The sequence below is a fragment of the Pelobates fuscus genome, chromosome 7 (genome assembly GCF_036172605.1).
Source record: "Pelobates fuscus isolate aPelFus1 chromosome 7, aPelFus1.pri, whole genome shotgun sequence".
In the NCBI taxonomy this organism is placed as follows: domain Eukaryota; kingdom Metazoa; phylum Chordata; class Amphibia; order Anura; family Pelobatidae; genus Pelobates; species Pelobates fuscus.
In genome coordinates, this window is record NC_086323.1 from 168,920,032 (window position 1) to 168,947,992 (window position 27,961).

Below are 27,961 nucleotides of genomic sequence, written 5' to 3' on the forward strand. Positions count from 1 at the left end.
GACTCAGCAGTCTGTCTGTGTGTATGAACTCTGCAGTCTGTATGTGTGTATGAACAATGCAGTCTGTATGTGTGTATGGACTCGGCAGTGTGTATGGACTCAGAAGTCTATGTATGTATGGACTCGGCAGTCTGTGTGTGTGTATGGACTCAGCAGACTGTATGTGTGTACAGGGCCGCCATCAGGGGGTGACAACCATGACTGTTGTCACGGGCCCGGCGGCCCTGGGAGGCCCGGACTGCTCTGGCAGTCCTGGGCCCCACTTTCCCTCTCTGCACAAATAGATAGTGAATATTGCGATCTATGTGTGCAGCCACGGGCCCCCCGGCTTCCCTGTTACCGCAGAGGGGGCCCACGCAGCACACAGCCTCTTCTCTTCTCGTCTCTGCTAATAACTCTCGCGAGACCCAGTTGCCATGGCAACGCTCCGCGGGCCTCGCAAGAGTTATTGGAGGAGAGAAGAGAAGAGGCTGTGTGCTGCCTGGGCCCCCTCTGCGGTAACAGGGAGGCCGGGGGGCCCCACCATGCCACCGGACCACCAGGGATGGAACACAGGTAAGCAGGGAGGGCGGAGAAACAATTTAATTAAATTATTATTATTTTTTTAATTATGTTAAAATGCCCCCTCCCCCAGATTGCACATTTACACACACACACACACTACATACACTGACACAACACACACACACACACACACACACTACATACACTGACACAACACACACACACACACACTACATACACTGACACAACACACACACTGCATACACTGACACAACACACACACACTGCATACACTGACACAACACACACACTGCATACACTGACACAACACACACACACACACTACATACACTGGCACAACACACACACACACACACCATACACTGACACAACACACACAATCTGCATACACTAACACAACACACACACTACATACACTGACACAAAACACACACTGCATACACTGACACAACACACACTGCATACACTGACACAACACACACATACACTAACACAACACACACATACACTAACACAACACACACACACTACATACACACTACATACACTGACACAACACACACACTACAGACACTGACACAACACACACTCTGCATACACTAACACAACACACACTGCATACACTAACACAGCACACACTGCATGCACTAACACAGCACACACTGCATACACTAACACAACACACACTGCATACACTAACACAACATACACACTGCATACACTAATACAACACACACTGCATACACTAACACAACATACATACTGCATACACTAACACAACACACATACTGCATACACTAACACAACATACATACTGCATACACTAATACAACACACACTGCATACACTAACACACTAATACAACATGCACTCTGCATACACTACACACTAACACACTCACTGCATCCACTATACTGACACACACTCTGCATTCGCTACACATTAACACACACTCTGCATCCGCTACACACTAACACACTCTCTGCATTCACTACACATTAACACTCTGCATTCACTACACTAACACACACTCTGCATCCGCTACACACTAACACACTCTCTGCATTCACTACACATTAACACTCTCTGCATTCACTACACATTAACACACTCTGCATTCACTACACTAACACACTCTCTGCATTCACTACACTAACACACTCTGCATTCACTACACATTAACACACACTCTGCATTCACTACAAATTTACACACACACTACATTCATTACACTGACACACTCTGCATTCACTACACACTAACACACACTCTGCATTCACTAAACTATGCACACACTCTGGATTCACTATACTGATACACCCTCTGCATTCACTACACCAACACTACTGATACACTCTGCATCAACTGTACACACAGCATCCACTACACAAACATCCTGTATTCACAGTACACACACTACATCCACCACAAATTGAAACACTCTGCATTCACTATACATAGACACTGCGTCTAATACACACACTACATCTACTACAGACACTGCATCCACTAAACACATTTCATCTAGTACATACAAACACTACATCCACTACACAAACACACACTACATCACTGTACACACACTACATCCACTACTCAAACACACTCTGCGTTCACTATACACACTGCATCCGCTACACAAACACACACCATGCATTCACTGCACAAACAGTATCTAATACACACAAACACTATATCCATTACACACATTCTAATTCACTTCCACTATACACACCACATTCAGTCCCGCATCATTGTCAGCGGACTAAGTAGGGCGTGGGCGGGCCCGGGAGGGAGGGAGGGGGTGGGCCCAGACCTTGTGCTTTGTCAGGGGCCCCAACATTTCTGATGGCAGCCCTGTGTGTGTATGGACTCAGCAGTCTGTATGTGTGTATGGACTCAGCAGTGTGTATGGACTCGGCAGTCTGTATGGACTCAGCAGTCTGTATGTGTGTATGGACTCGGCAGTCTGTATGTGTGTATGGACTCGGCAGTCTGTATGTGTGTATGGACTCGGCAGTCTGTATGTGTGTATGGACTCGGCAGTCTGTATGTGTGTATGGACTCGGCAGTCTGTATGTGTGTATGGACTCGGCAGTCTGTATGTGTGTATGGACTCAGCAGTCTGTATGTGTGTATGGACTCGGCAGTCTGTGTGTGTGTATGGACTCGGCAGTCTGTGTGTGTGTATGGACTCGGCAGTCTGTGTGTGTGTATGAACTCAGCAGTCTATGTATGTATGAACTCAGAAATCTGTATGTGTGTATGGACTCAGCAGTGTGTATGGACTCAGCAGTGTGTATGGACTCAGCAGTCTGTATGTGTGTATGGACTCGGCAGTCTGTGTGTGTATGGACTCGGCAGTCTGTGTGTGTATGGACTCGGCAGTCTGTGTGTGTGTATGGACTCAACAGTGTGTATGGACTCAGCAGTGTGTATGGACTCAACAGTGTGTATGGACTCAGCAGTGTGTATGGACTCAGCAGTGTGTATGGACTCAGCAGTCTGTGTGTGTATGGACTCAGCAGTCTGTGTGTGTGTATGGACTCAGCAGTCTGTGTGTGTGTATGGACTCAGCAGTGTGTGTGTGTGTATGGACTCAGCAGTCTGTGTGTGTATGGACTCAGCAGTCTGTGTGTGTATGGACTCAGCAGTCTGTGTGTGTGTATGAACTCAGCAGTGTGTATGTGTGTATGGACTCAGCAGTGTGTATGGACTCAGCAGTGTGTACGTGTGTATGGACTCGACAGTCTGTGTGTGTATGGACTCAGCAGTGTGTATGGACTCAGCAGTGTGTATGGACTCGGCAGTCTGTATGTGTGTATGGACTCGGCAGTCTGTATGTGTGTATGGACTCGGCAGTCTGTATGTGTGTATGGACTCGGCAGTCTGTATGTGTGTATGGACTCGGCAGTCTGTGTGTGTGTATGGACTCGGCAGTCTGTATGTGTGTATGGACTCAGCAGTCTGTATGTGTGTATGGACTCGGCAGTCTGTATGTGTGTATGGACTCAGCAGTGTGTATGGACTCAACAGTGTGTATGGACTCAGCAGTGTGTATGGACTCAGCAGTGTGTATGGACTCAGCAGTCTGTGTGTGTATGGACTCAGCAGTCTGTGTGTGTGTATGGACTCAGCAGTCTGTGTGTGTGTGTGTGTATGGACTCAGCAGTCTGTGTGTGTATGGACTCAGCAGTCTGTGTGTGTATGGACTCAGCAGTCTGTGTGTGTGTATGAACTCAGCAGTGTGTATGTGTGTATGGACTCAGCAGTGTGTATGGACTCAGCAGTGTGTATGTGTGTATGGACTCGACAGTCTGTGTGTGTGTATGGACTCAGCAGTGTGTATGGACTCAGCAGTCTGTATGTGTGTATGGACTCGGCAGTCTGTATGTGTGTATGGACTCGGCAGTCTGTGTGTGTGTATGGACTCGGCAGTCTGTGTGTGTGTATGGACTCGGCAGTCTGTATGTGTGTATGGACTCAGCAGTGTGTATGGACTCAGCAGTGTGTATGGACTCAGCAGTGTGTATGGACTCAGCAGTGTGTGTGTGTGTATGGACTCAGCAGTGTGTGTGTGTATAGACTCAGCAGTCTGTGTGTGTATGGACTCAGCAGTCTGTGTGTGTGTATGAACTCAGCAGTCTGTATGTGTGTATGGACTCAGCAGTGTGTATGGACTCAGCAGTGTGTATGTGTGTATGGACTCGACAGTCTGTGTGTGTGTATGGACTCAGCAGTCTGTGTGTGTGTATGGACTCGGCAGTCTGTGTGTGTGTATGGACTCGGCAGTCTGTGTGTGTGTATGGACTCGGCAGTGTGTATGGACTCAGCAGTCTGTATGTGTGTATGGACTCGGCAGTCTGTGTGTGAGTATGGTCAGCAGTCTGTGTGTGTGTATGGACTGTATCAAGGGAAATGTGTTTGGTTTTTAATAATCCTTTGTGGAAAATATTGAATTCTCACCAGGGTTTATTTAAAAAAACAACAACAACAACACATTGTGTCGGGGGCTGAGCTTAACATGCGGCAGGGGCGGGGTCAAACTGCAGTGAGGGCGGGGTTAAATGTGCCCCCCTGCTTTTGTCCCTGGCCCACCATGTGCCCCCCCTAAAAATGAATCCTAGAGACGCCACTGGAGCCCACCTGCCAACGTCAAGGCAGACCCCCCCCAGGTGGGTCCTAACTCTAATCATTCACCTTGCTTGTACTTTAGTCATTGCAGCCACCCAGTGATGGGAGTGAGCACAGGACTTATCTTTCTGCATTTGGATATACCTTAAGTCTGAGACTGACTTTGAATTTGTGACAATTCACACTTGTTAATTACTCCGAGAGTCTTTTGATTTTGTGAGATTAACACCTGGCTTGCTGAGTCTTATTAGTTCTACAAAGTAAGTCAATGGCGCCATCTAGTGTTCAGTTCTGCAAACCACATTTTCAGCAAACATTTTAGAATTGTGTCTTTAAGTATTTAAGTATTTATTTTTTACTTTAAATCCACTTTTTTATGTTCTAGGTGTGTCAAAACCCACAGCCTCTGTAGCAGCTGTGCGGCCAAATATACATATAAAAGATGAAAGGCAAGATAAGACAAATGATGAAAAAGGTAGTATATGTTTTTCTGTGTATTTCTATATATTACAGTGTAGATATATATGTATATTGTAAGGGTACTATAGCTGTATGTATGTGGATATATCTGAAGGTTTTTAGTATACCATAATCCTAAAGCATTTCTTTTTACATAAGGACTACTTGCATTCTGACACATTATTCCAAGAATAGTTATATTTTTTAGCATTGGAGAACATATCTTAATCTGAAAAGTTATTTAGGTCTCCAAACACAGTGGTTTTCATTCTATAGTACATGGTAGTTTATCAGAATGTGGAAATTGTCCTGATAGATCAGTCGCTTCAGTTTTAGTTATTTATTGTTATGGCTGATTTCAAAGTGGGTATTAGGGTACATGTTTAAAATATATGATATACACTCTTTTGTTTCCTACTGATAATTGCTCCTTGTTTGTTACACAGATCAGTAGAAAATACATATTTTCAGGATCATACTGGCAGGACACTGATGCCACAGCCACCCTATAGCTCAATACGAGATTGTCAGTATTATCTGAACAACTAATAATCGTGGCAGTAGGCTGTAGTAGTTATGGTAGCCAGGAACCCTTGGAGCCATCCCAGACTAAGCTGTTAGAACGTTTACAAACGGGACGACACTTACCTGGTTCTGTCAGGCACCCGTGCTACTTTCAGTCTTTCTTGGATTGTCACACCAACTTTGGATATTATTTATTGGCTGAGAAAGCTAGCGTTGGTGCTAGAGTTGGTATTTACTAGTATGTATTTTATCTAGTGTGTGCTAGAGTTGGTATTTCACACATTCCTGATGTTAGATGCAGAAGTATGAACATTTGCTTTAGAATAGCCTGAAGGATAGGAGGTGCCCCACAGAGATAGGTAGGTGTCAATGTGTTCTTAAACATTTTGACTACCTAGTGGCTCTCAGACAATCAATCATTTATAAAGTGAGTATGCTAATATGGAATATGAACTTCTGCATTAGCATAACGAGGTATATTGTGGGAGGGCGATAGGGGACTGCTGGCACCATAACTACTACAGTGCACAGCGCTATCAAAGTTGTACTAACTGCTTCTTCACATTGAGCGCACACAATGGTATTCATGATCAGTTTTGTTTGTTTTGTGTGTGTTTTTGTCTGCATTCCAAATAGAGGCTGATACAAGGCGATGTTCTCATTACACGAGTCATGCTGATTTTTTGGGGGCTGTAAATATTTAGCAGTGACTGTTTAATGTGTGGTTGTGAATTGCATATTACTTAGGGTCGTGGAGAGGAGAATTACCAGAAAAGTGTATGTTCTGCTTAACAGGATAAGGAGCAGGGAAAATTCATTAAAAATCAACAGCCACAATGGAGAAAGGGAAAAACAAATCATGCCAACCTCACCTCTGCCACCCAAGGCTTGGTTGGCTTAAAATGGCTGGGCATATTTGTGGATTAAGGCATTGTACGGTTGGTGTAAATGACATTGTATGGTGTAGGCAGTTTGTGATTTTCTGATCACACATTTATTATTACTTGTAGAATCTGAATCGGATGGTCTGAAGAAAGACACACAGGATTCCCAGCAAGTGACAGGTAAATAGGTGAATGGGATATATCTGCAGATAATACAGACTGTATACGTATGATATATCCCTATGCTAATCTTTTTTGGGATCAGATAACTGGCAGGATTTCAACCCCTGGGCTCCAATAGCTGCAAACACCGGAGATTTTAATTATGATTTTTAATTAATAGCTTATTGATTCACATTATTACTGTGGCATTATCAAGGTCCCAAGATTTATTGGAAGCCACTTTTTTTTCTACAAAAGGGGAGTGTGATATGTGGGTTGCTATGTTAAGAGTAAATCAAGCATTATGTAGATTCCCTGTGTGCTTAGTTTAATAGTAAAGACATTATGGGTGATGTGTGGGAAAGGGGAGAAGGTTCCAAGGCTCATTACAACCAGATTTCATTTAAATAACATGCGGCACTCCAGATGTTGTGGACTACATGTCCCCAGGGCCGGTGCAAGGATTTTTTCCCACTCCCTCGCGGTCTGATGACATACGTCATGTTGTGGGAGGGCTGATACAGAGCAAGGGGGCGGAGCTTTGCAGACAGCAGCCAATCAAACCTCTGCAGGGCTGTTACAATGCCTCAGGGAGGCCCTGCAGCATCCAGGCTTCCATAGTGTGTCTCCGTAGCAGCAGCTCTGCCCTTCAAAACATCGGCAGTGTGTGAGTTGTGAGGGGCGGCTGCTGTGGGCTTAGGGTGTCAGAAATATTTAAAAATCCAAGTCTCTGGCCAGGTGCCAGAGATTTGGATTTTTGCGCCCCCCTTCCGTGGCGCCCGCCTGTGCCGCCTTATGGACGCGCCGGGCTTGCATGTCCCCTGATGCTTTGCCAGCATTTGAGAGATGTAGTCCACAACATTTGGAGTGCTGAAGGTTGTATTTTAGATCAGGGTTGTATTCTAGATCAGGGCACACCAGCAGTCCATTTATTTAGTATCCCCTTTGTAGCAGTGTTGGGATATGGCTACCTCCTGCACTGATGGTATATCTGAAGAGCCCTTCAACACCATTTTGAATCATAGGCTAATCTGAATGACTCTGGCTATAGCATGCATGCGCACCAGGCTGATACAACACATTTTCTACATGAGACCCGCCATATTTATGGCATCATAGGTGACATGCAGTGTGCCTCTGCCTGGCCCTCCCCACCACAGTTTCTGCATTCATATAGCAATAAGCACACCTCCTGTAACCCACAATACTCACTCCAATACACCACACACGCTATAATCAAATACTGTACTACATTCTAATTCCCTACACTTCCTTTATCTTAGAGATTTGAAAATCATGATCACTCCAGCTCAAACACCAGCACTCTACTCTCTTGGAGTTTGTTTTGTAATGTTTTAGAAAGTTGTTGTTTAACATCAGAGTATGTATTTATTGGCATGTTTTCAAATTCTTACTCGAAAACCAGGTAATTTATTTAGTTGTTTATTGCTGTAAAATATGTAACCGGGAAGGATATACTGAGATTTCTCTTATTTTCCAATAAATCATTGTATTTTGCCTAATAAAATATTTTTTAAATAATAAACCAAGTCTAGTCCAAGGCTTAAATAAAAGGATCAGCCCTCAGCTGTTCTGAAGGAACACCATTCTTAGACAATGGGAATGAAGGGCTAGCTGGTGTTGGTATCACCCAGTTATTTATTGTAAATATTAGTTACACTATATCATTTGCACGTAATATGTTTCTTTGGAGTCCTAATTCTGAATGTTTTGTGTTAACAGAAAGGAATCGAGGAAAAGAGAAAATGAAAAAAGAGACAGAGTCCCTCTCTGTTGATGGTAATGTCTAGTAATTTCCTAAAACAGACCCTGTGTTTATTTAATGATCTATATATTGGGTACAAAGCAGACATTTCTTAAGAGGCTTACCAATCGGTGATTCCATTTAAGAAAACATTCTTTATTATCCAAGTTAGATAATACGTGTGTGTATATATATATATATATATATATCTATATGTATGTATGTGTATTAAAAACTATAACATAAATATGGCCCTTTCTATTCGCCATCCTGGAGAAATTCCAATTCCCGACACCCTTCACAGCAGCCCTCAAAACCATATAATCTACCCCAAAGGCGAATCTGCTAATACCGAACACACCTCCCCCTCCCCCTTCCCCATACCCAATGGAACGCAACCAGGATTCCCGCTGTCCCCTATCCTCTTTGCCCTCTCCCTAGAACCATTACTACACCTCATATGCACCACCCACACGATCACTGGCCTCACGGTACGCTCCCAACACTACAAGGTAGCCGCATACGCCGACGACCTCCTCTTGACACTCACCGAACCCCTTTCTTTCCTTCCACCACTCCTCCACTTAGTGGAAGAATACTCTGAAGTCTCAGGATACAAGTTAAACCTAGATAAGACAGAAACACTTACTCTGAACATAACACAGGAAACCAACACGATGCTAAGCAACACCTACGCTTTCCACTACAACTCATCCCACATCCCATATCTAGGAATACTACTACCAGCAAAGCTACACCGAATGTACTCACTAAATAACACCCCAATGATACAAAAAGCAGCAGACAATCTTGACAGATGGCAGGAGTTATCCCTATCATGGTTGGGGCACATAGCATCGATAAATATGAACCTCCTACCCTGCTTCTTCTACCTCTTCCAAACCCTCCCCATCCCAATCCCTACGTCGGACTTCAAATACCTCCAAAAATTAATAGACAGATTCATCTGGCCCAAAAAACGACCCAGAACCAAGAGAACAACACTGTACATTCCCAACAGAACAGGGGGACTAGGAATGCCCCACTTTCAAAACTACTAATACACCACACAACTCACACAAATCCAACATTGGCATGCCCCACAGGGGACTAAAAGATGGGTGGACTTAGAACACGACCTGTTTGGGTCTGACTTCCCATCACTCTACATGTGGGTGCCAAAAAAATCCTGCCCACTACCGCCCCCATTCCCACTGACAGTCACCACCTCGATTGACGTGTGGAACAAAACTACCAAAAAATTCCCCATCATCAACAACCCGACCCCGATGACGCCCATATTATGCAACAGGGCATTCCCACAAGGCATGTGACCCAAAGACTTTGCACACTATGAACAGAATGAAATATACCGACTACACCACTTCCTGACGGGAGGCCAAATAACCCAGTACACCGACCTCTCCAGCCCACAGACAGCATACACCACCCATGACCTCTTCAGGTACCTGCAACTGCGCAGTTTCCTAGAACAAGCAGAAAGCAAAAAAGCGGCTACCACCAAACTTTCACATTTCGAGAGAGCCTGCACATACAACCCACTGCGCAAAGGTCAGATCACAGAAAACTATACACTAATAATCGCAAACCAGCCCTCCAGGGCACTAGCCTATGTGTCGGCTTGGGAGAGGGACCTAGGGGCCCCAGATGAACCCACAGATTGGCAAGAAATGTGGGAGGCAACAGCCTCCATATCCATTTGCGTCAATCATAAAGAACTAGCCTACAAGACATTGCTCAGATGGTACCTAACTCCGGTACGTATATACCACATAGGCAGATCAGACTCAGACCTCTGCAGGAGACATACACCTCTGGTGGTACTGACCCAAACTGACCCCACTGTGGACGGAGGAGGCCTCACTAGTCTCAGAGCTTCTACAAACCACCATCCCACTAGACCCATGGACGTGGCTCCTCTCCAGGCCACGAGAGGACCTGTCCAGAACCCAAAACAAAATGACACACAGGATCGCCCTGGGGACGAGACGGGCAGTGGCTGAACTATGGGGGACACCCAACGTCCCCACAATACAATCATGCGCAAAACTAGGGAGGCAATAGACATGGACAGGATCTTGGCCAAATTACACAAAACCTTCAAACAATTCCACAAAATTTGGGACCCATGGCTAAATGAACCCCACCTACAATGAAAGGGCCACACCCGACAACCACACCAACAACACCGCTCTACCCCTTACCCCATGTACATAGTAAGCCCAACCAAAGAGGAGAGGGAAACACCCTCAACTCCCACACAAAGGTACCACCCCCAGCTGGTCACATACCCATTGGCGAAAACAATAGGAAACGGGAGCCCCAGCAAACACCAAAACTCACATGACACATTCTGGACAAAGGATGTGGCCCACCGACCGCCAAATAAACTGCAGATGTAGACTCTAGCATCCTACACCAAGTTACACCCCACACCCCAAGCACTCAAACCAAGACAGAGACAGAGAGCCGAGGGGAACCATGACAGAAGCCAAAACCGCAGACCCAAATCTCATTACGATACATATCAAGCACCACAACAAACACTGGGTCCGACAACCCAACAAGTAACAATGGCTTCTGCGTAAGCCCCATATATGCAACAATTTGACAAACTACTGTCTAAGCCATAACAGCTGTCTATCTGCATTAGAACCAATGTGCTGTACCCCACCCTTTTCTTTCTGTACTGTACCCCATTCACATTGATGACTACCAAAAATTAAGAATGTTTAAAAAAAACAAAAAACATATAACATAAATAATTTTAATAAAACTATTAAGGACTTTGTGTAGTCCCAGACATTTCTCCTTCCGTAACCATACATCCTTTACTTACTTCACCTCACTCTTTAAATAAAAACACACATATAAAAATACATTTTTTGGACATTTGACTTCAATTCATACTAAAGAAAGGATTTAGAATAATCAGCACAGCTGATTGTACGGATTTGTGTTGTATTGATTTTAACTTTGCTATTATAGGGATTGTTTAAAATTAATTTATGTGTTGGAGTTGGTATTTTACACATTCCTGATGTTAGATTTGTATGCAGATTTTCTATGACAGAGGAAGCTGAGAATTGCATACATGATTAGAGTGATGTGTGTAAATATTATATATCTAAAACTCTATGTTCTATTATTGCTTCTTTTATATTGGCGTAAAGTTGACAGACCTCGTCCAAAGTACCAGAGACGATGGGGTATAAAGAAGGATGGTAAGGACTTCATTGCTGATACCTTGACTTCTTCTTAATGTCTTTCAATGGAATGCGTGGGGGAGTCAGCTGGCATAACTACATTTAGTTTACAGAAGCTGCTGAACATACTAAATAATTTAACTTTGTGGCAGGCCGCTTATACCCAGACTTTTTGTTTTTTTGCTTCTTAAGCAGCCTGTTTATGGCAATGTTTATCTCTGCAGAAGTGTACCCAGTAATTTGGCTTTTTCTCCCAACAAGCATCGGTAGCTATTGCTATTGCAAGCTTTGTTAACCCCTTAAGGACAGAGCTTCAGAAGCTTGACTTACGCTTAATGACACAAGCAATTTTTGCATTTTCTTGCTGTTTGCGTTCAACTGCAATTTGCATCTCTCTCATTTATTGCACCGACACATATTATATACTGTTTTTTAAAGGACAGAAAGGGCTTTAATTTGATATAACATATAAATATATAAATGCTTACTTATTATAAAAAAAATACAGAAAAATGCAAAAAAAAAAGAAAAATGTTTTTTTTTACAGTTTTTGCAATAATAATGTGTGCACAATTAGTGCAGGTTAAGGAAAGTAATTAAAAATAAATTCATTTATTTGTTCTGATTTACAGAATATATAATGTGTCTGGGATTTTAAGTTTTTTTTGGTAGTTACAGGTCACAAAGCACAAGGAGTAAAATAAAATTTTAATGTGGAGCGATTTTAGAATTTGGTATGTTTGTCTTGTAAGCCTAATGGCCATAAAATAAAACAAAATTGCCACACAAAAGTATATATTTATATAAAGTAGACATCACAGGCTATTTACCTAAGGTTGTTTTGACACTTTCTACGTAGCCATTTTACCGCCAACCTCTGCTAAATATTGGAGTAAAATTGTGTTTTTGGGGGGTTTTCGCACACAAACGTATAACAAAGAACTTCTCATGTGTATTTTGTAAAGTTGTTGTGTGCTATTCCTGTACAAAGTTTTATTATGTGTTCAGTTACTTCTGCTGAGTACAACGGTACCCCCATTGTATGTCTTTGGCACTATTTTGTGAAGCTACAGTGCCATATAGGAGACCTGTCCTTTTCAGTATTCACAGTAGAATTTTGAGAGACGGATATAATGAGCCTATGCTTCCATTTGGGGTATTATAACAGTTTGACTGTTCAAAAACCCCCACAAAGGCCTACCATTTGTAAAAGTAGACACTCCAGGGTTTCTCATAAGGTGCATATTGTGCCTTAACATGCCCCCATTTTTTTACCATTACATGCCAAAGTATGTGGTAAAAAATAATTGTGTGCATTTTTTACATACGGATTGCATTTTTGCTGGGCATTTTGTATATTTCATATGTGCCACTAAGTTCAAAACCTTCAAATTATGCTCAGCTAAGTCTTCTGAGTAAAAAGACATCCCCAATGAATGTCTTTGGCACTATTTTGTGAAGCTACAGTGGCATATTGGAGACCAAGCCATATCAGTTTTTACAGAACTTTGAATTTTGACGCTGGACCTATGTGCAATTTTATAACATGACAGGAGGCTTCGTATTTGCTTAAGTCTCTCTTTACTAGAACTCCACAGCAGCACAGAAAACAACCAATCAGAAAAAAGTTAGGTACTATAAAACTCCCCTCCCCATGCATCATTTCCTCTTTCTTTGCTGCTCCGCATCAGTATAGGTCAGAGTACCACTGCCTCCTGCTTATGTTGGTGGCTTTGGGTTTTATATTGATTTATTGGGATTTATTTTTTGTATCTTTATATATTTACTTAGTTGTTCTTAGTTAATATTTGGCTTCATGTGTTTTCTTCTTCTATATATTCGGGTTATATATTTTTTGTGTTTAGTCATATATTTGTGATATATACTTCCTTCTTCCTGCTAAGGTAGTTTATGTGTATTGTACTTAGATATTTCGATTATGTTTACAATCCTTCCTTCGAATTGTTGCTCCCCCTGTCTCTTTGGGGAGTCCTTTCCCTTTTCTTTAGGGGGTTTGAGGGATTTTCTTGGGTTTCCTTCCAATGTCCTTCCACCCTCTCCCCTCGCTACCCCTCTATCTTTTTCCCGCCTTTACTACCCGCGGGCTGCTTGCACTGTGTCGGTGTTTCAGGAGACTAGCCTAAGCCTCTGGCTGTCTCCTGATTTTCCCCGAACCCCTTTCTACCTTCCGGCAGCCGAGGTACTCGCGGTCGGACGCGAGTACCCGGCGACCGCTCCACTCTCCCACGTGGCCGCCGCCGCACTCAGCTCCTTCTCAGAGCCGCGGGAAGCCGACCGGGCGAAGGAGAGTGCACCTACCGCGGCCCCACCTCCGTTTCATGGTGGTCGGTTCTCGGGTCTGTCGCCCTGCTGGCCGGCGGATTGCTATCAGGTTTGCCTTCGCTTGCTCTAATATGAATATGGTTTTTTATTTCTATGTATTGAGTGGACTGTGGTTTGGCACAGTAAGCATACAGGTTGCACTGACTATCCCATGCAACATCTGCCCGTGTCAATGCTGATTTGAACTCAGATCAGCTTACATAGTCTCCCCCTATCTGACAGAGTCTGCTAACCACACGAGGCATTCTTAGTTATGATGGGAGACGTTTACTGTGACTGCCATTCCACATTATGACTTGTATTCTTATCTTTTAGTTTCTAATAGTCCACATATTCTATATGCTTTGTGTGGTCTATATATATAGCTCATCCTTTTGCCTTTTAGATGGCAGACTTCATCTAGACTGCTGTGTGTCTTGCTGACTAGGGTGTATCACAGATTACTGTGGGTGTACTGTGGGTGTATCACAGATTGCTGTTTTTTCTGTCAGTGTACATCAGATTTAGTTTACAGTTTGCTGTGTGCTCTTCTGACAGTGTTTATCACAGCTTTGGTTTTACTGCCAGTGTGCTTCGAGATTTAGTTTCCCTGACAGTGTATACCACAGACTGCTGTGAGATTTACTGACGTGAGTTTTGCTGAGAGTTTTACGGACAGTGCATATTGCTGTCTACTGTGCTTTCTCTATCAGGGTATACCACAGATTTCTGTGAGTTACAGGTTTATATGATCTCAGTTATATAGGCTCTGTACAGGGTGTATACTGTGTCAGTTATCTCTAGGCTTCACATCCTTCTCAGTATATATATTTTTTCTGCTCCTGCTATGAGTCCTCAGATGGGACTCACCTGGGATGCATTATCTGTCCATGGCGTATATATAAGCTACAGACCTGGCTCTGACTATAACTGGTATGAGAGACCAGTCTGCGCTGATACCGTGCAATTTTATCGGGTCATTGGGGGAATTCATTGAGGGCTATGGTTTAACCCTACTCCTGGAAGAGTCCGTGGTTCCAAAACCCTTCAGGCGATATGATGGTGGTATCTATATAACGCTGCGAAAGTTCTAACAGATCTGTGTGAACATGTGCATACCTATTCACAGTTCAAGGACAGTATCGCTCAGAGTATCTTACATTCATGGACGTGATAGTCACTGGAACAACTCCCCCTTGTACCCAATACAGATGGAATACCACTATTTGCCTGCTGGGCATTTAGGGACTGCCAGTCCCGGTTCAAGTTACTCACGCAGCATTACGCTGTCAAAAAGGGGTCGATTGTCTAAGGGTCCTATATCACAAGATGCCCTGTGGATCTACAATTTTAGGGACCTCTACCCGAACTCAGAGGTCCTCGTTACTCATTCGATACCCACTGTAAAGCGCTACGGAATTGGAAGGCGCTATATAAATACATGTTATTAATAATATTATGGTTTCACACAACCCATTGATTGGCCTGCTATGTCTGTGCCCATAAGATTGGCCTGCTATGTCTGTGCCCATAAGATTGGCCTGCTATGTCTGTGCCCATAAGATTGGCCTGCTGTGTCTGTGCCCATAAGATTGGCCTGCTGTGTCTGTGCCCATAAGATTGGCCTGCTGTGTCTGTGCCCATAAGATTGGCCTGCTGTGTCTGTGCCCATAAGATTGGCCTGCTATGTCTGTGCCCATAAGATTGGCCTGCTATGTCTGTGCCCATAAGATTGGCCTGCTTTGTCTGTGCCCATAAGATTGGCCGGCTTTGTCTGTGCCCATAAGATTGGCCTGCTTTGTCTGTGCCCATAAGATTGACCTGCTATGTCTGTGCCCATGAGAATGGCCTGCTAGGTCTGTGTCCATGAGAATGGCCTGCTATGTCTGTGTCCATGAGAATGGCCTGCTATGTCTGTGTCCATGAGAATGGCCTGCTATGTCTGTGTCCATAAGAATGGCCTGCTATGTCTGTGCCCATAAGAATGGCCTGCTATGTCTGTGCCCATAAGAATGGCCTGCTATGTCGGTGCCCATAAGAATGGCCTGCTATGTCTGTGCCCATAAGAATGGCCTGCTATGTCTGTGCCCATAAGAATGGCCTGCTATGTCTGTGCCCATAAGAATGGCCTGCTATGTCTGTGCCCATAAGAATGGCCTGCTATGTCTGTGCCATAAGAATGGCCTGCTATGTCTATGCCCATAAGAAGGGCCTGTTATGTTAGTGTCCATTAAATGGCCTGCTATGCCTGTGCCCCATCGAATAGCCTGCTATGTCGATGCCTACTTCAATGGCCTGCTATGTAGGTGACTTTTGCTTGGCTACCTTTCTGTGTCCATTCGTTTGGTCTGCTGGGCCTGTGCCCTACTGACGGGCCTACACTATTGGCCGCCGGCCTGGGGTAATATCACGGAGGATAACCCTAAGCCCACCAGTGACATGGAGATAGGCAGGTGTCCAGACAAACACCGTTGCCATAGGGTTCAAGAGGACACAAGTATACGGCCATCTGAATATGGTGGGAAGGGTGAAGGCCCTAAACCTCAGGCCTGGAGGTTTAAGTTTCTTATGAAGACCCCGGACACATCCACGTTTTCCTCCAACCGGTGATGGCGCATCTCCGAGGAGAACTTCGCACAGGCAAGGACCGGTACACCTACGGGAGAAAGCTGTGTTTTTCCTTGTCCTTACCAGCTACTCCGTAGCTGCCTCCCGGAATCCTTATAGGTCCGGTAGTTTTTCCTGCGTTAGTTTGGCTCCTGGCCCTGCCCAGTGGGACTTACTTTTCTTACCTTCCGGCCTGCTGTTTTGCCTTCTATCCGAGGTAGAATTGGTATTTTTCTCTTTTCTACATTAATTGTTGCTTTTTTAGTTTTTTCATGACTTCCTTTTCCTTTTCGCTCGGGTTGTCGTGAGGCCAGACTTGACCTCCTCCGCCCTCCCGGGCACTCGTGGATTGCGGAGAACGTCTCCAGCTTTCCTCAGACTACCAACGGTCTACCTGGACCCCGCGCGCACGCACGGGATCCGGATAGTCGGTTGATAGTTTTCCATCGTTGTTCCAGAAGATTGCCCTCAGCCTTACGCTGACATTATATTGGTGCGCCCTACATTTTGGTCCCCCCCACTAATCTCTAGGGACTCTAGTTGGCACCACAGGAGGGTGCGGCCCTCCATCACCTCGATCCGAGTATATCGTTTTTCAGGAACGGAGAACGAACCCTCTCATACAGAACCGGATACTGATTTGTCGTTAGGGGGCTCAGCCCTCACTCGTCCTCAACCAGATACTGGGCTGGATACAGAGGACAGGTTGGGAGGGCCTTTTCTCACAGAGAGAACCGGTCACGGAGGTAGACTCTGCTGTTGGTTACTAACGGGTGCGGCCCACTCAGGCTGACAGCCCGACGCTCTCACGGTATGCGATCACAGTAGTAGAGAGCGCGGTTCTCTCATGCACTCGACGCTCTACAGTACCGGCCATTTGTCCATCACACAGGCTAGTACCTGTGCGAGACTTTGATGACTACGTGGAGGGACGTACCTTCTGCATTCAATTAGAGCTGACATCCACGCTACTGACTTCGTTCTAATGGACTGCCTGCCTAATGCAAGAATTACATGTTTAGACTAGATCCCTCTATTCTATCTCCTGTAATGGATCTACTGGATCCGGACCGCTGTTAAACACGCAAGAAATACTCGGAGGTATCAGGGGGGGGAGTCTCCCGCTTATTTCCACGCACTCCTGGAGAGGGTACGGCTACCGGATGGTCCTCCGGTATTATGACTGCAGGTTTTTTTTTGGGCAGGCTCTGCACCATATAATACGGAGATGGCTTTCGGTTTTGGATATCCAGACCATTACGAGCAAACTGCGCAGACAGTTTTTTCCCCATGTCAAGATGGCAAGAGATCCAGAGACCTTCATGGAGCAAACGGGCACTTCCTTGCTCGGGTAACAGGATTAGGGAAGGCCTATTACCCGATCTGAAGGTAAAGCCGTACGTAGGGATCACTTGGTAACACCGGAAACCCTGGTTGTCTTGACTTCCCCGATCATTATGATCTTGGGATAGGATGGCAGGACTGCCCCGTCTCCTTGGAGCGTGTACCGGATGAACATGGTTCGGAGATAGAGGTCCCTCCGTCTATGCTCTATTTCTCCCTCACGAGAGCCGTTTTGTTGGATTTGCGCTAACATATTCTTCAACTTCTCGCCGGGTGGGACAGGAAGGAACGTAAGATCCCCCTCAGTTTCTATTGCGATCCTGGTGGTGGACTTGGGCGCATTCTTTGAGTTTGGAGATCTACCTGCAGGTCCACATCGCCGATTGACCCTGGCACGATCGGAGGAGCCGCCTTACGGATCATGAGTTGAGACATGGTGGCAATTTCTTCTTGCGACCCTAAGTCCGATATTGACCTTCGGTATTTTACAACTACAGGCGACTGGATGATGGGTCAGCTTGCCAGCTCATGGATCGTCTGCTAGGAAACAGGTTGCAACATCACGTACAATGGATTTAACAGCGGATGGTGCTTTGTTCCGTATTTGAGATGCTTCGTCGACTGGCATCTTCTTTGATCCGTCTTCTGTCATTTATCGTACTTGGTATGTCCAATTAGGATTACTCTGATATTTCCTGGAATAATTACCAGCGACACAAACAGCGTTGGATTGGTGAACTGAGCGTTGAAACAGCAAATACGAAGCCTCCTGTCATGTTATAAAATTGTAGATTATGCTAGCTTTAGTGTACCTATAATCTTAATTTTATTAATGACAGGAGGCGAGTATTTCCCACCCATTCTTGTCCCTCCCTTGTTTAATGTTATAGTTTAGATTATCAGGTAAGTATGCAACCCTGTTTGTTGTCTCTGCTACCTGTCGCTTGTTCCTTATGTCTGTGTTTTTTTCCATAAGTAGGGTTGGGATATTTACATATTAGGTTAATTTGGTTGCTACATTGGGTACCTACATGTTTATTCAGAGTACATTTCATTGGATAATCAACCTGTTCGATTCTGTTTTTCTCTCGTTTCAGTTTACAGTCCATCTACACTATCTAGTTTGACGGTTACACTTGGATGGTGGACATTGTTATATTCATCGTATCTAGGACTTCGTTTCTTCCCCATGATGTTCTCTGCCTTTTATTCTGTTTTTGTCGCAGCTTGAAAGAGGAAATGATGCATGGGGAGGGGAGTTTTATAGTACCTAACTTTTTTCTGATTGGTTGTTTTCTGTGCTGCTGTGGAGTTCTAGTAAAGAGAGACTTAAGCAAATACTCGCCTCCTGTCATTAATAAAATTAAGATTATAGGTACACTAAAGCTAGCATAATCTACAATTTCCAAGCATCTTCGTAAGTTTTAAATTCAAACTACCCCACAAAGGCCTACCATTTCTTAAAGTAGACACCCCAGGGTATTTCAAAAGGCATATTTTGAACCTTAGCGTGGGATAATTTTTCCGCTAGCTTGTACCAGGTGTAGTGGTAATAAGCGTTTTTTCTGCCTTTTTGACACACAAAGTGAGTTTGCACAGTATATTTTGCAAACCTTATGTGTACCACCACTCTATAATACTTTATATGTTGCTCAGCTATGTCGGCTGAGTACAAAAATACCCCCGTATGTACCTTTGCCAGGTATATGTGGACATCGGAGGGGCACATTTGGGACACAGCCATTCCATTTTTTTTCAAACTTTACATTTTTACGCTGTGCCCATGTCCCATTTTAGAGTATTTTACCAGGCTATATAATCCAAATACTCCATAAAGCCATACCATTTCTTAAAGAAGACATCCCAGGGTATTTCAAAAGGCATATTTTGAACCTTAGCGTGGGATCATTTTTCCGCTAGCTTGTACCAGGTGTAGTGGTAATGAGCGTTATTAAATGTATTTTTTTACTTTTTAAAACTTTTTTTACTTTTTAAAACTATTTTTTAAACTTTTGTTTTGCTTATTCATTTTTTTAAAGTTTCCTAAAGTTTCGTAAAACTTTTTTTTACAGATTTAACATTTTTCTAAGCTTTTTCTTTTACCGTTAACCCCTAACTAGCAGTAAGCAGCACTAACAGTAAATTCCCCATTTTCCCATAACTCCCACCCACCCCAGCTAGCAAAATATTTAATTATACAATATTTAAATTAGTTAATTAAATTAATTTAACCCCTGAGGGTTAAAAAATAAATAAAAGTTAATCGTCAGGGGTTAAAAAAAAATTAGATCACAGTATAATACTGTGATCTGTATTTTGATCACTGTAGGCAGTGATAGACTGGCAGGCAAGGGGTTAATTTTTATTTGGACTGGGTAAAGGGTTTATTTTTTTTTTATTTTTTACTTAAACGTTATTAAAACTTTTTTTTTACTTAATTTTTTAACTTTTTAAAGCTTATTTTAAAACTTTTTTTAACGTTAACCCCTAGTTAGCCTAACACTAAATCCCCCAATTCCCCACTAACTTCCACCCTCCCGAGCTAGCTAAATTTATAATTTTAAAATATTTAAATTAATTAATAAAATAAATTTAACCCCTGATGGTTAAAAAAAAAGAATTAACCCTCAGGGGTTAAAAAAAAAAATCCGATCATATTAAAATGTAATCCCTGCCAATTGATCACTGTAGTCAGTGATCAATTGGCAGGGAAGGGGTTAATTTTTTATTAATATGGGTAAAGGGGGGGTGGGATTTTAATTTAACTTTTTTTTTTAACACCAGGGGGCAGGATCACTGAAGATCCGTCTCCCTGCACTTCACACTGAACCCGGAAGTGCAGGGAGGCGGAGGTGAGTATACAGAGCACATGTGCCCGCTCTGACATGCTGTCAGAGCGGGCACATGAGCTGGGACAACCCGATCCGGTGCTCCCAGTCTGCCTCTAATGCAGAGGCAGACCGGAGCACCATTAACCCCACGATCGCCGCGATTGCGGCGATCTGGGGTTAATTTTACCGCGTGACGGACGAGGTCCGTCACCCGTCGTTAAGGGCATCCCCAGGATGACGGACCTCGTCCGTCACCCGTCGTGAAGGGGTTAATAGTATGGAACCACTGTGTACTCCAATGTGGATTATTTTCTTTTTTTTTTTTTTAAATTATTTATTTTTGGTGCAAATAGGATGAACATACATTCCTGTGGTGCCACAACAGCAGGCACAAGTGGGGTAATGCTTACAAGGTATACAGTTGCACATTTTTATGATGAAATAGGGTAACATGCTAAGGGAACAGGCTGAAAACATAAACTTATCACATAAGATCCGCATAATAACAGTGAGTTGGATCATAGAAATCTGTGCTTAGAGAGGTCGTAGTTAAATTCTCAGTGAGAGGAAGCAGATTGCTGCAGTGTATACTGACAAAAGCTTTAGACTCATCAGAACGTTCAACAGATAGCATGAGAGAATAAGGCAATAAGGCAATAAGGCAATATAGTTTCACGATTAGGCACAGATATAGCATGAATGGCAATAGTGTTGCACATGGTATAAACAATAGGCATGTCTAGCAATCTTGATTACACATGGATTGGCAGACTAAGTCTGAAGGCCCCTCTTGTCTCTGCCCAATGCTAGTGTGAACAATGTGTTGAAGGCTTAAAGCAGAAGGCATATAACAGGGAACATAGTTCAAGTAACAGCTTATGGTTGAAACATGCGCGAGTGTCAGCTGGAATAGGTATATGAGTGTCATGGATATTTGCAATAAGTAATAAGTGTTGAATGCGTTTCTGTGGCATTGTGTGAGAGAGAGATATGGCGTAAACACAGCCACCAACATACATGTGTCAGAAACCCTGGTGTGTACAGTCAGTGTCCGTGAGCATTTGGGCAGCGTTCAATAGTGATCGTGGGGGGAGCCGTCCTCTTGCTGGATAATCACCCCATTCCTTCAGGTGGGAACCGTGTCTGCAGCAGTGGGGGTTCATGGTGGTAGGCATTCAGCCAGGAGTTAGCCGGTTGCGCCCTCCAGCTCCGGGCCTGTAGCATGGCCGGCATCTTGCGTCCACGGATTCGGGTACCTCTGGGGGCCGGATCCTTCCCTGTCGGGATAGGCCTGGTGGCCTGTATGGTGGTGTAGCGCCGCCTTCGGCGGGCCGGCCTCCGCCTGTGTGGTTGATGCGCCAGGGTTGGGCCCCTGGTGGCCTGCGGCCCAGATGGGCTAGCGTGGTGAGGTGTGTGCTGCTGTATCAAGGCTGTGCCCAAGGGTAGCCCAGGCCTGCTCCGGCCGACACCGCCACGTTGATCCCCTCCGCTCCTGTTCTCCTGTTGTAGTTGCTGCTTTGCTGCTTGTCGGGCCTCAATTCGTGCCCAGAAGGTGTTAAACAGCGCGTTCAGGCGGGTGGTGAGTGAAACGCTTGGTTGGGGGTTGCATTTCAGCGGCAAGTCTCCTCCGCATGGCTGTACATCCGCCATTTTAGCGTGGCGAGCTGCCTGCATATCTGGTACGTGATTTGTGCTGTAGTCAGCGTTGAAGGGCCACAGAGGTGTGCTGGTCGAGAGTGTGTGGACCGGGATAACCCCCACCGGTCCTGGGGGGGGGGAAGCAACCGTGTGCTGCGGGCGTTGCTCGTAGTTGCGGGCTGGGAGAGCGGCCGCCTCTCCCTTGCCCTGCTTGGCATATGCTCCAGACCTCGGCTCGGTCATTCCGGCGGGTAAGTTGGGCGTCGAAGGGTGTCCCTCGGGTCGCCGGTTGCTGCGGAGCAAATTAGGGTGAGTAGGGGTTCAAGATTAGGCAGATAGCCCCCGATTTCAGCCGGTATTTAGACCAGGGCCTAGGAGCTCGAAGCATGTGCGACTGTTCAGCTCCACAGTCAGGCCACGCCCCCGTGGATTATTTTCTATAGGCTTGATTGCTTCCAGAATCAAATACCTTAAAGTTAACCACTTTATTCATGTATTAATCTACTTTAAAGGGACTCTATAGTCACCAGAACAACTACAGCTTATTGTACTTGTTCTGGTGAGTAGAATCATTCCCTTCAGGCTTTTTGCAGTAAACACTGTCTGTTCGGAGAAAATGCAGTGTTTGCATTACAGCCTAGGGATACATCCACCTGCCACTCCTTAGATGGCTACTAAAGGGGCTTCCTGGGGCAGTGCCGCACACTGTGCAGCACTTACATTCAGTGTCTCCACCCTCTGCATGGAGATATTGAACCTTCATAGAGATGCACTGATTCAATGCATCTCTATGAGGAGATGCTGATTGGCCAGGGTGGCGTTTGGCTCTGCCACTGGCTTGCCTCCTTGGCTGAAAACATCAGAATTGATCAGAAAAGCATTGTGGTTGGCTGAGAGCATCGCTCCTGATGTTGTCAGTCAAGGAGGCAGATCAGGTGCAGAGCCAGCACAAGCTGGCTATTGTAAGATTTTACTATATTTAGGGGGTGGAGGGGCAATGGGGACCAGGAGGGCTACATGTTTGTGTTCCTGACTCTGTAGTGTTCATTTAAGACAAAAAGTAACACACTGTAATTTAATCCATTATGTTAAATTATAGTTCCACAGGTAGTAATTACAATCTCAAATCCTATATTTATCAACATGTTAATGACTGCCATGAGATATTTAATATACTTAAGCAAGGGGAACATTCCCTATACCTTACTTTAAGCACTCAAGATTCAGTTATTACATTCCTTCCACATTAGAGTAACTGACATATTAAGGGGCCACATTTAGCAAATCTAACACCTAAAATGATCAATTAAAAGACAAGCACTGTAACTATTCTGTTCTCTTGGCATCCACCTGATACCCTGACTCTGTATTTTTCTTCTGTATTATTATACAAACCTTCAATGAAACATGTCAATCACAAAAAATAGATATATAATCTATTAAAATCAATAACATTTGAAATATATATGAGCACAATACATGTAATGTCAGTTTATAACACTATAAAGACACACACCCTGTAATGTCCATATAGAATATAATGTGCCAATTACAAACCTTTCATTAATTAGCATCACCTGCTTGGCTATCTGCAACGGTGATGTAATCAAAAAGCACAAAGGTACCCGCTTTGTTTGTTTACAAACAAAGGTTTACTCTAAACTAGGGATAGGCAACCTTTCAGTAGTACTGTGCTCTTGGCGTGCCGATCCTCTGTTTTAAAATTGATGTGTGTGATATGTTGCCGTACTTTGTGTTATTTGGGTGCTGCAGTTGCTTTGTAGCATTGTACTCGTGCATGTTTGAGCTGTTATATTGTAAAGTATACGTTCATGAGTAGTTTGTGGTATTGTATATGATCCCTGTGAAAGTGGGCTGAGTGTGGGGTTTGCTTGTGTAATATGTCACAATGTGTGTTTGGTGTGTGTATGTGTGGGGCTGCTTAGGGTACTGTATGTGACATGCTGCTTGTGGGGCTGTGTGCATGTATGTGGATTGTCAGTGGTGTTGTGGGGATGTGTTTGTGTGTGGAATGTTTGTATTATATTTTACGAAGGGAAGACTTATTCTGAAGCTCAGTGTATATCTAGCAGTGTGTGTTGCTTCCCTGCGGTCCAGTGGGGACCGGGCTGGCCAGGTACAGGTCAAGGACAGGAACTGCAATAGCTTCTGCGGGCTGCTCTAATCCAGTGCGTATTCCCATTCACAAGTACTGGGATAAAGTGATCTGGGGTTGCTTCCTATAAGTACTGAAATGCATAAATTTCAGGATTGCCCCTAACCACTCAGTTTGCACTAAGTACTCTTGATAGGCCAGAGCCACTTAGCTTTGGCAGCCTTGAGTGCTGTTTAAAAGCACCTAGAGTGCCATGTATGGCACACGTGCCGTAGGTTGCAGACCCCAGCTCTAAACCATAACTGCTTCAGTGTTTTGATGTGGTGATGGTGGTTGGGTTTTAAGTCATTCATTGGCTGAGAGTGCTCTGCTGACCATGAGGATCGGCACCCAGATGCCAAAATGAAAGAAGACTTGGCACTCAATAGAACCCAGGTAAGAGGCAAACCATTGCAAAACAGCCTTATTACCTGGGTATGGTGTCAGGGCACTGCTTGCATCATAACGGAAAAACTGTGAGCTGCAGTGACCCTTTAACCTTGTGATATCTGCCTAACTAGCTCGACAATTATGGGATTATTGAATAAATCACTATTTTGGCTTGTTATGTTTTCTGGCTTCTGAAGGAAGGTTTTGTGAGATTCTGATCAAAAGTCAGAAAACGTTGATAAGTTGCCAACACTGGATTGTAAAGTGCCGTAATGTGTCCAACTCAAAATAGTAGAGCGGGGGGGGGGGGGGGGGGGGGCTGCTTTAAGCCCCTATCTTGAGCCCACAAAGCAAGTTCCAGTTCGCCCTGAAGCCCTTAATGCGAGACTTACCTGTGTCTTAAGCCCACCTGAGCATCTCTGGAAGCGACTCCCTCTGCAAACCCTGGTGGAGCTTGTGAGGCCTAGTGAGCACATTGGACAGGCGAGACAGCCGCTTGCCTGTACCGTGCAGCACTGAGCATCCGCGGGACAAGCAACAGCTCCATTCCCCCCCATTCCCCTCCCCTTTGGACCGGTGGGGGTTATCCTGGTCCACACTGGCTGGCCTGCTACACTAACGAGCCTCTGCGACACAAACCCTGAGACTGCACATTCTGCAACTTCCTCAGTCAAGATGGCGGCAGACTCAGTAGTCAGCAAGGCACCACGCACGCGTCAAGGGAAGCCGCAACCCGACTTCATCGACAGAGCCCTACAGCGACTAGACAAAGTTTTTGAGCACTTTTGGGCCACCCTGGAGGCAAGGCAGGTGATTGCTACACTACATCAGCCTGCACTGGAGTCCAGGAACGGAACACGGACTGGAGGTGGTGGGACACCTCCGGGCGCTCTAATGTCCCAAACACAAGGAAACCCTGATTTGGACCCACCTGTGCCAAAGGCTACTAAGGTCAAGACCCTGACGCATCGACCACACAGGAAGGAGACTGCCCGCCACCAGCGGAGACACAACACCAGGGCCTCCTGTCTCTCCAACATGAGGCTGGACTTGGACTCTTTGAGCCCCCGAGTTCGTGGATCAAAGTTGCTGGCCTGAAAATTGGCCTGCAGAATCCTGGGACCCTCCTAGCATCTATACCCTGACCAAACCGACAGCCGACATAGGCTGAGTGACTCTAACCAAGTGGCACCAACCTAGTCCACGCTCCGGGACTGTAAAGTAACCTAATGTTGGCATAGTGCTATCTGTAGTTTACCTAGTATTCCTTAGTGTGCTCCATTTATTCTACCCGTTTTAGCTAGATGCCCCATCTTAGGCAGCGCTGTGAGAGGCCTTCTATTTTGGTAAAGCTTGGTATTTTAGTGAATCCGCGTTTGCGGACCAATTGCAGTTAATACTAGGGCACCCTCCTGCAAGTTTGTCATACCGTATTTCTTGTGCGCTAAACCCCACGCACCCCAACTAGGGGGATTGCAAAGCACTGCACAATCTACCACTCAACTCAGACAGCACTCCTGAAACTGAGCACACTATGCAATAGCGTTTTCCAACACTGCTGTCTGCTTGGTAACTTAATACGCCTCCAAGGCACCAGCCAGTGGCACACTAACCTCTGTTTTAGCAAAGTTACTATCTTAACGTTAACTACCCTCTCTAGCATTAATTGACATAGCTACCGTGTAAATCTATCTATTAAAAAAATTGTGCATGTCTCTACAAGTACCCCAATTTTCATACATGATGATGAGCATTGAGGAATGCTGTTGGGGCACCTCAAGCCTGTATGCAATGCAATATTGCAGATTTGCCAACTGTGCCCACTGTGTCTTTGAGTTGTGACATTGCTCAAAGAGTTGACTTCTTTGTACTATTGGATACACAGATAGGGGAAGACGCTGTCTAAACCTATAAAAAATTAATAAAACATAGTGAAGACTGTTACAAATATGCAATCACAGACACGTTCTCGAGTACACTCACAAGATGTAGGTAGGAAATTCACTTTGAAATTGCCACCACCTACTCCTGTAGGGGGGTCACACACTGAATCCACTGGATGTAATGGATATGGAAAATCCGGAAACCAAAAAGGAGAGCAGGAACAATGAGTATGGTAGAAAAAATATATTTATTCTTAGATAAAATAAAAGGCACTGGTCCAACGCGTTTCGTTCAATCAGAACTTCATCAGGGACCTCTCAGGTTAAAATAGTAATATAAATTCAACAATCTCCATACATAAAAAATTCCCGCTAATTCTTTGTACTATTACATGTTAATGATTTGTGTTGATTGTTACATTCTGTTGTCTATTTTCTGTTCTTATATTTGTCAAAAATCATATCGGTTTAAATTTCACCAACCTTCATTGTGTAGTTAATTCCATCCCTGAAACTTACATCATCTTGTTAACTTTTTCAAAAATGTTTTTCCCCTAGATGAGTTCTTCCATTTTATCGTTATCTGCTTTTCAATTGGAGCAACCCTCATCTGTTCTTATAGCTACGCAGGTAAATACATTTACTTAGTGTTCCCTCAATGGATTCCATTCTGTGCCATCATGTTGTTTGAGAGAGAGATCAATCTACAACACGTGTGACTGTTGGCTTTTTGTTTTCCAGATTGGACAATATCAGCAGGCATTGGTCTTATTTGCTTTGCAACGATAGAGACCATCGCAATCTATTTTGGTTTAAGTAAGGAGTTTTGTTGTTTTTTGTTTTTAATTTTTTTATTGAGTCTTCCTTTTTATATTGAAATATGTGTGTATTCTTTATTATCATATGCAGAGTATGACTTTAGTGTTCTTTAATTCTTTTTAGAATTTTTTTGAAAATGATTTAAAATGCTAAGCTACCCCAAATATGAGAAACTGCCAGGAAGTAACATCCCGGTTGTCGACTGACAGCCATGGGGGTGTAAGTCTGTTGATTTATAAAAGTGCCAATTTCTATTTAAATCTCCACTTTTGTAAAATGAAAAATAAAGCA

At 44.3% G+C, this 27,961-nt stretch overlaps 1 protein-coding gene across 3 annotated transcripts in view; it reads left to right on the forward strand.

Annotated features, from left to right (window-relative positions):
- The window catches only part of TMEM40 (transmembrane protein 40), an 88,445-nt gene that overhangs the window by 56,595 nt on the left and 3,889 nt on the right, over positions 1-27,961 (forward strand). For 2 of the 3 annotated variants that reach the window (XM_063426913.1, XM_063426914.1), the window contains exons 6-11: positions 5,045-5,134; positions 6,654-6,707; positions 8,433-8,489; positions 11,649-11,699; positions 27,410-27,481; positions 27,593-27,667. In XM_063426913.1, coding sequence (XP_063282983.1) covers positions 5,045-5,134; positions 6,654-6,707; positions 8,433-8,489; positions 11,649-11,699; positions 27,410-27,481; positions 27,593-27,667 — 399 coding nt within the window. The remainder of the gene's footprint in view (positions 1-5,044; positions 5,135-6,653; positions 6,708-8,432; positions 8,490-11,648; positions 11,700-27,409; positions 27,482-27,592; positions 27,668-27,961) is intronic. The other variant, XM_063426915.1, reaches the window with a different exon arrangement.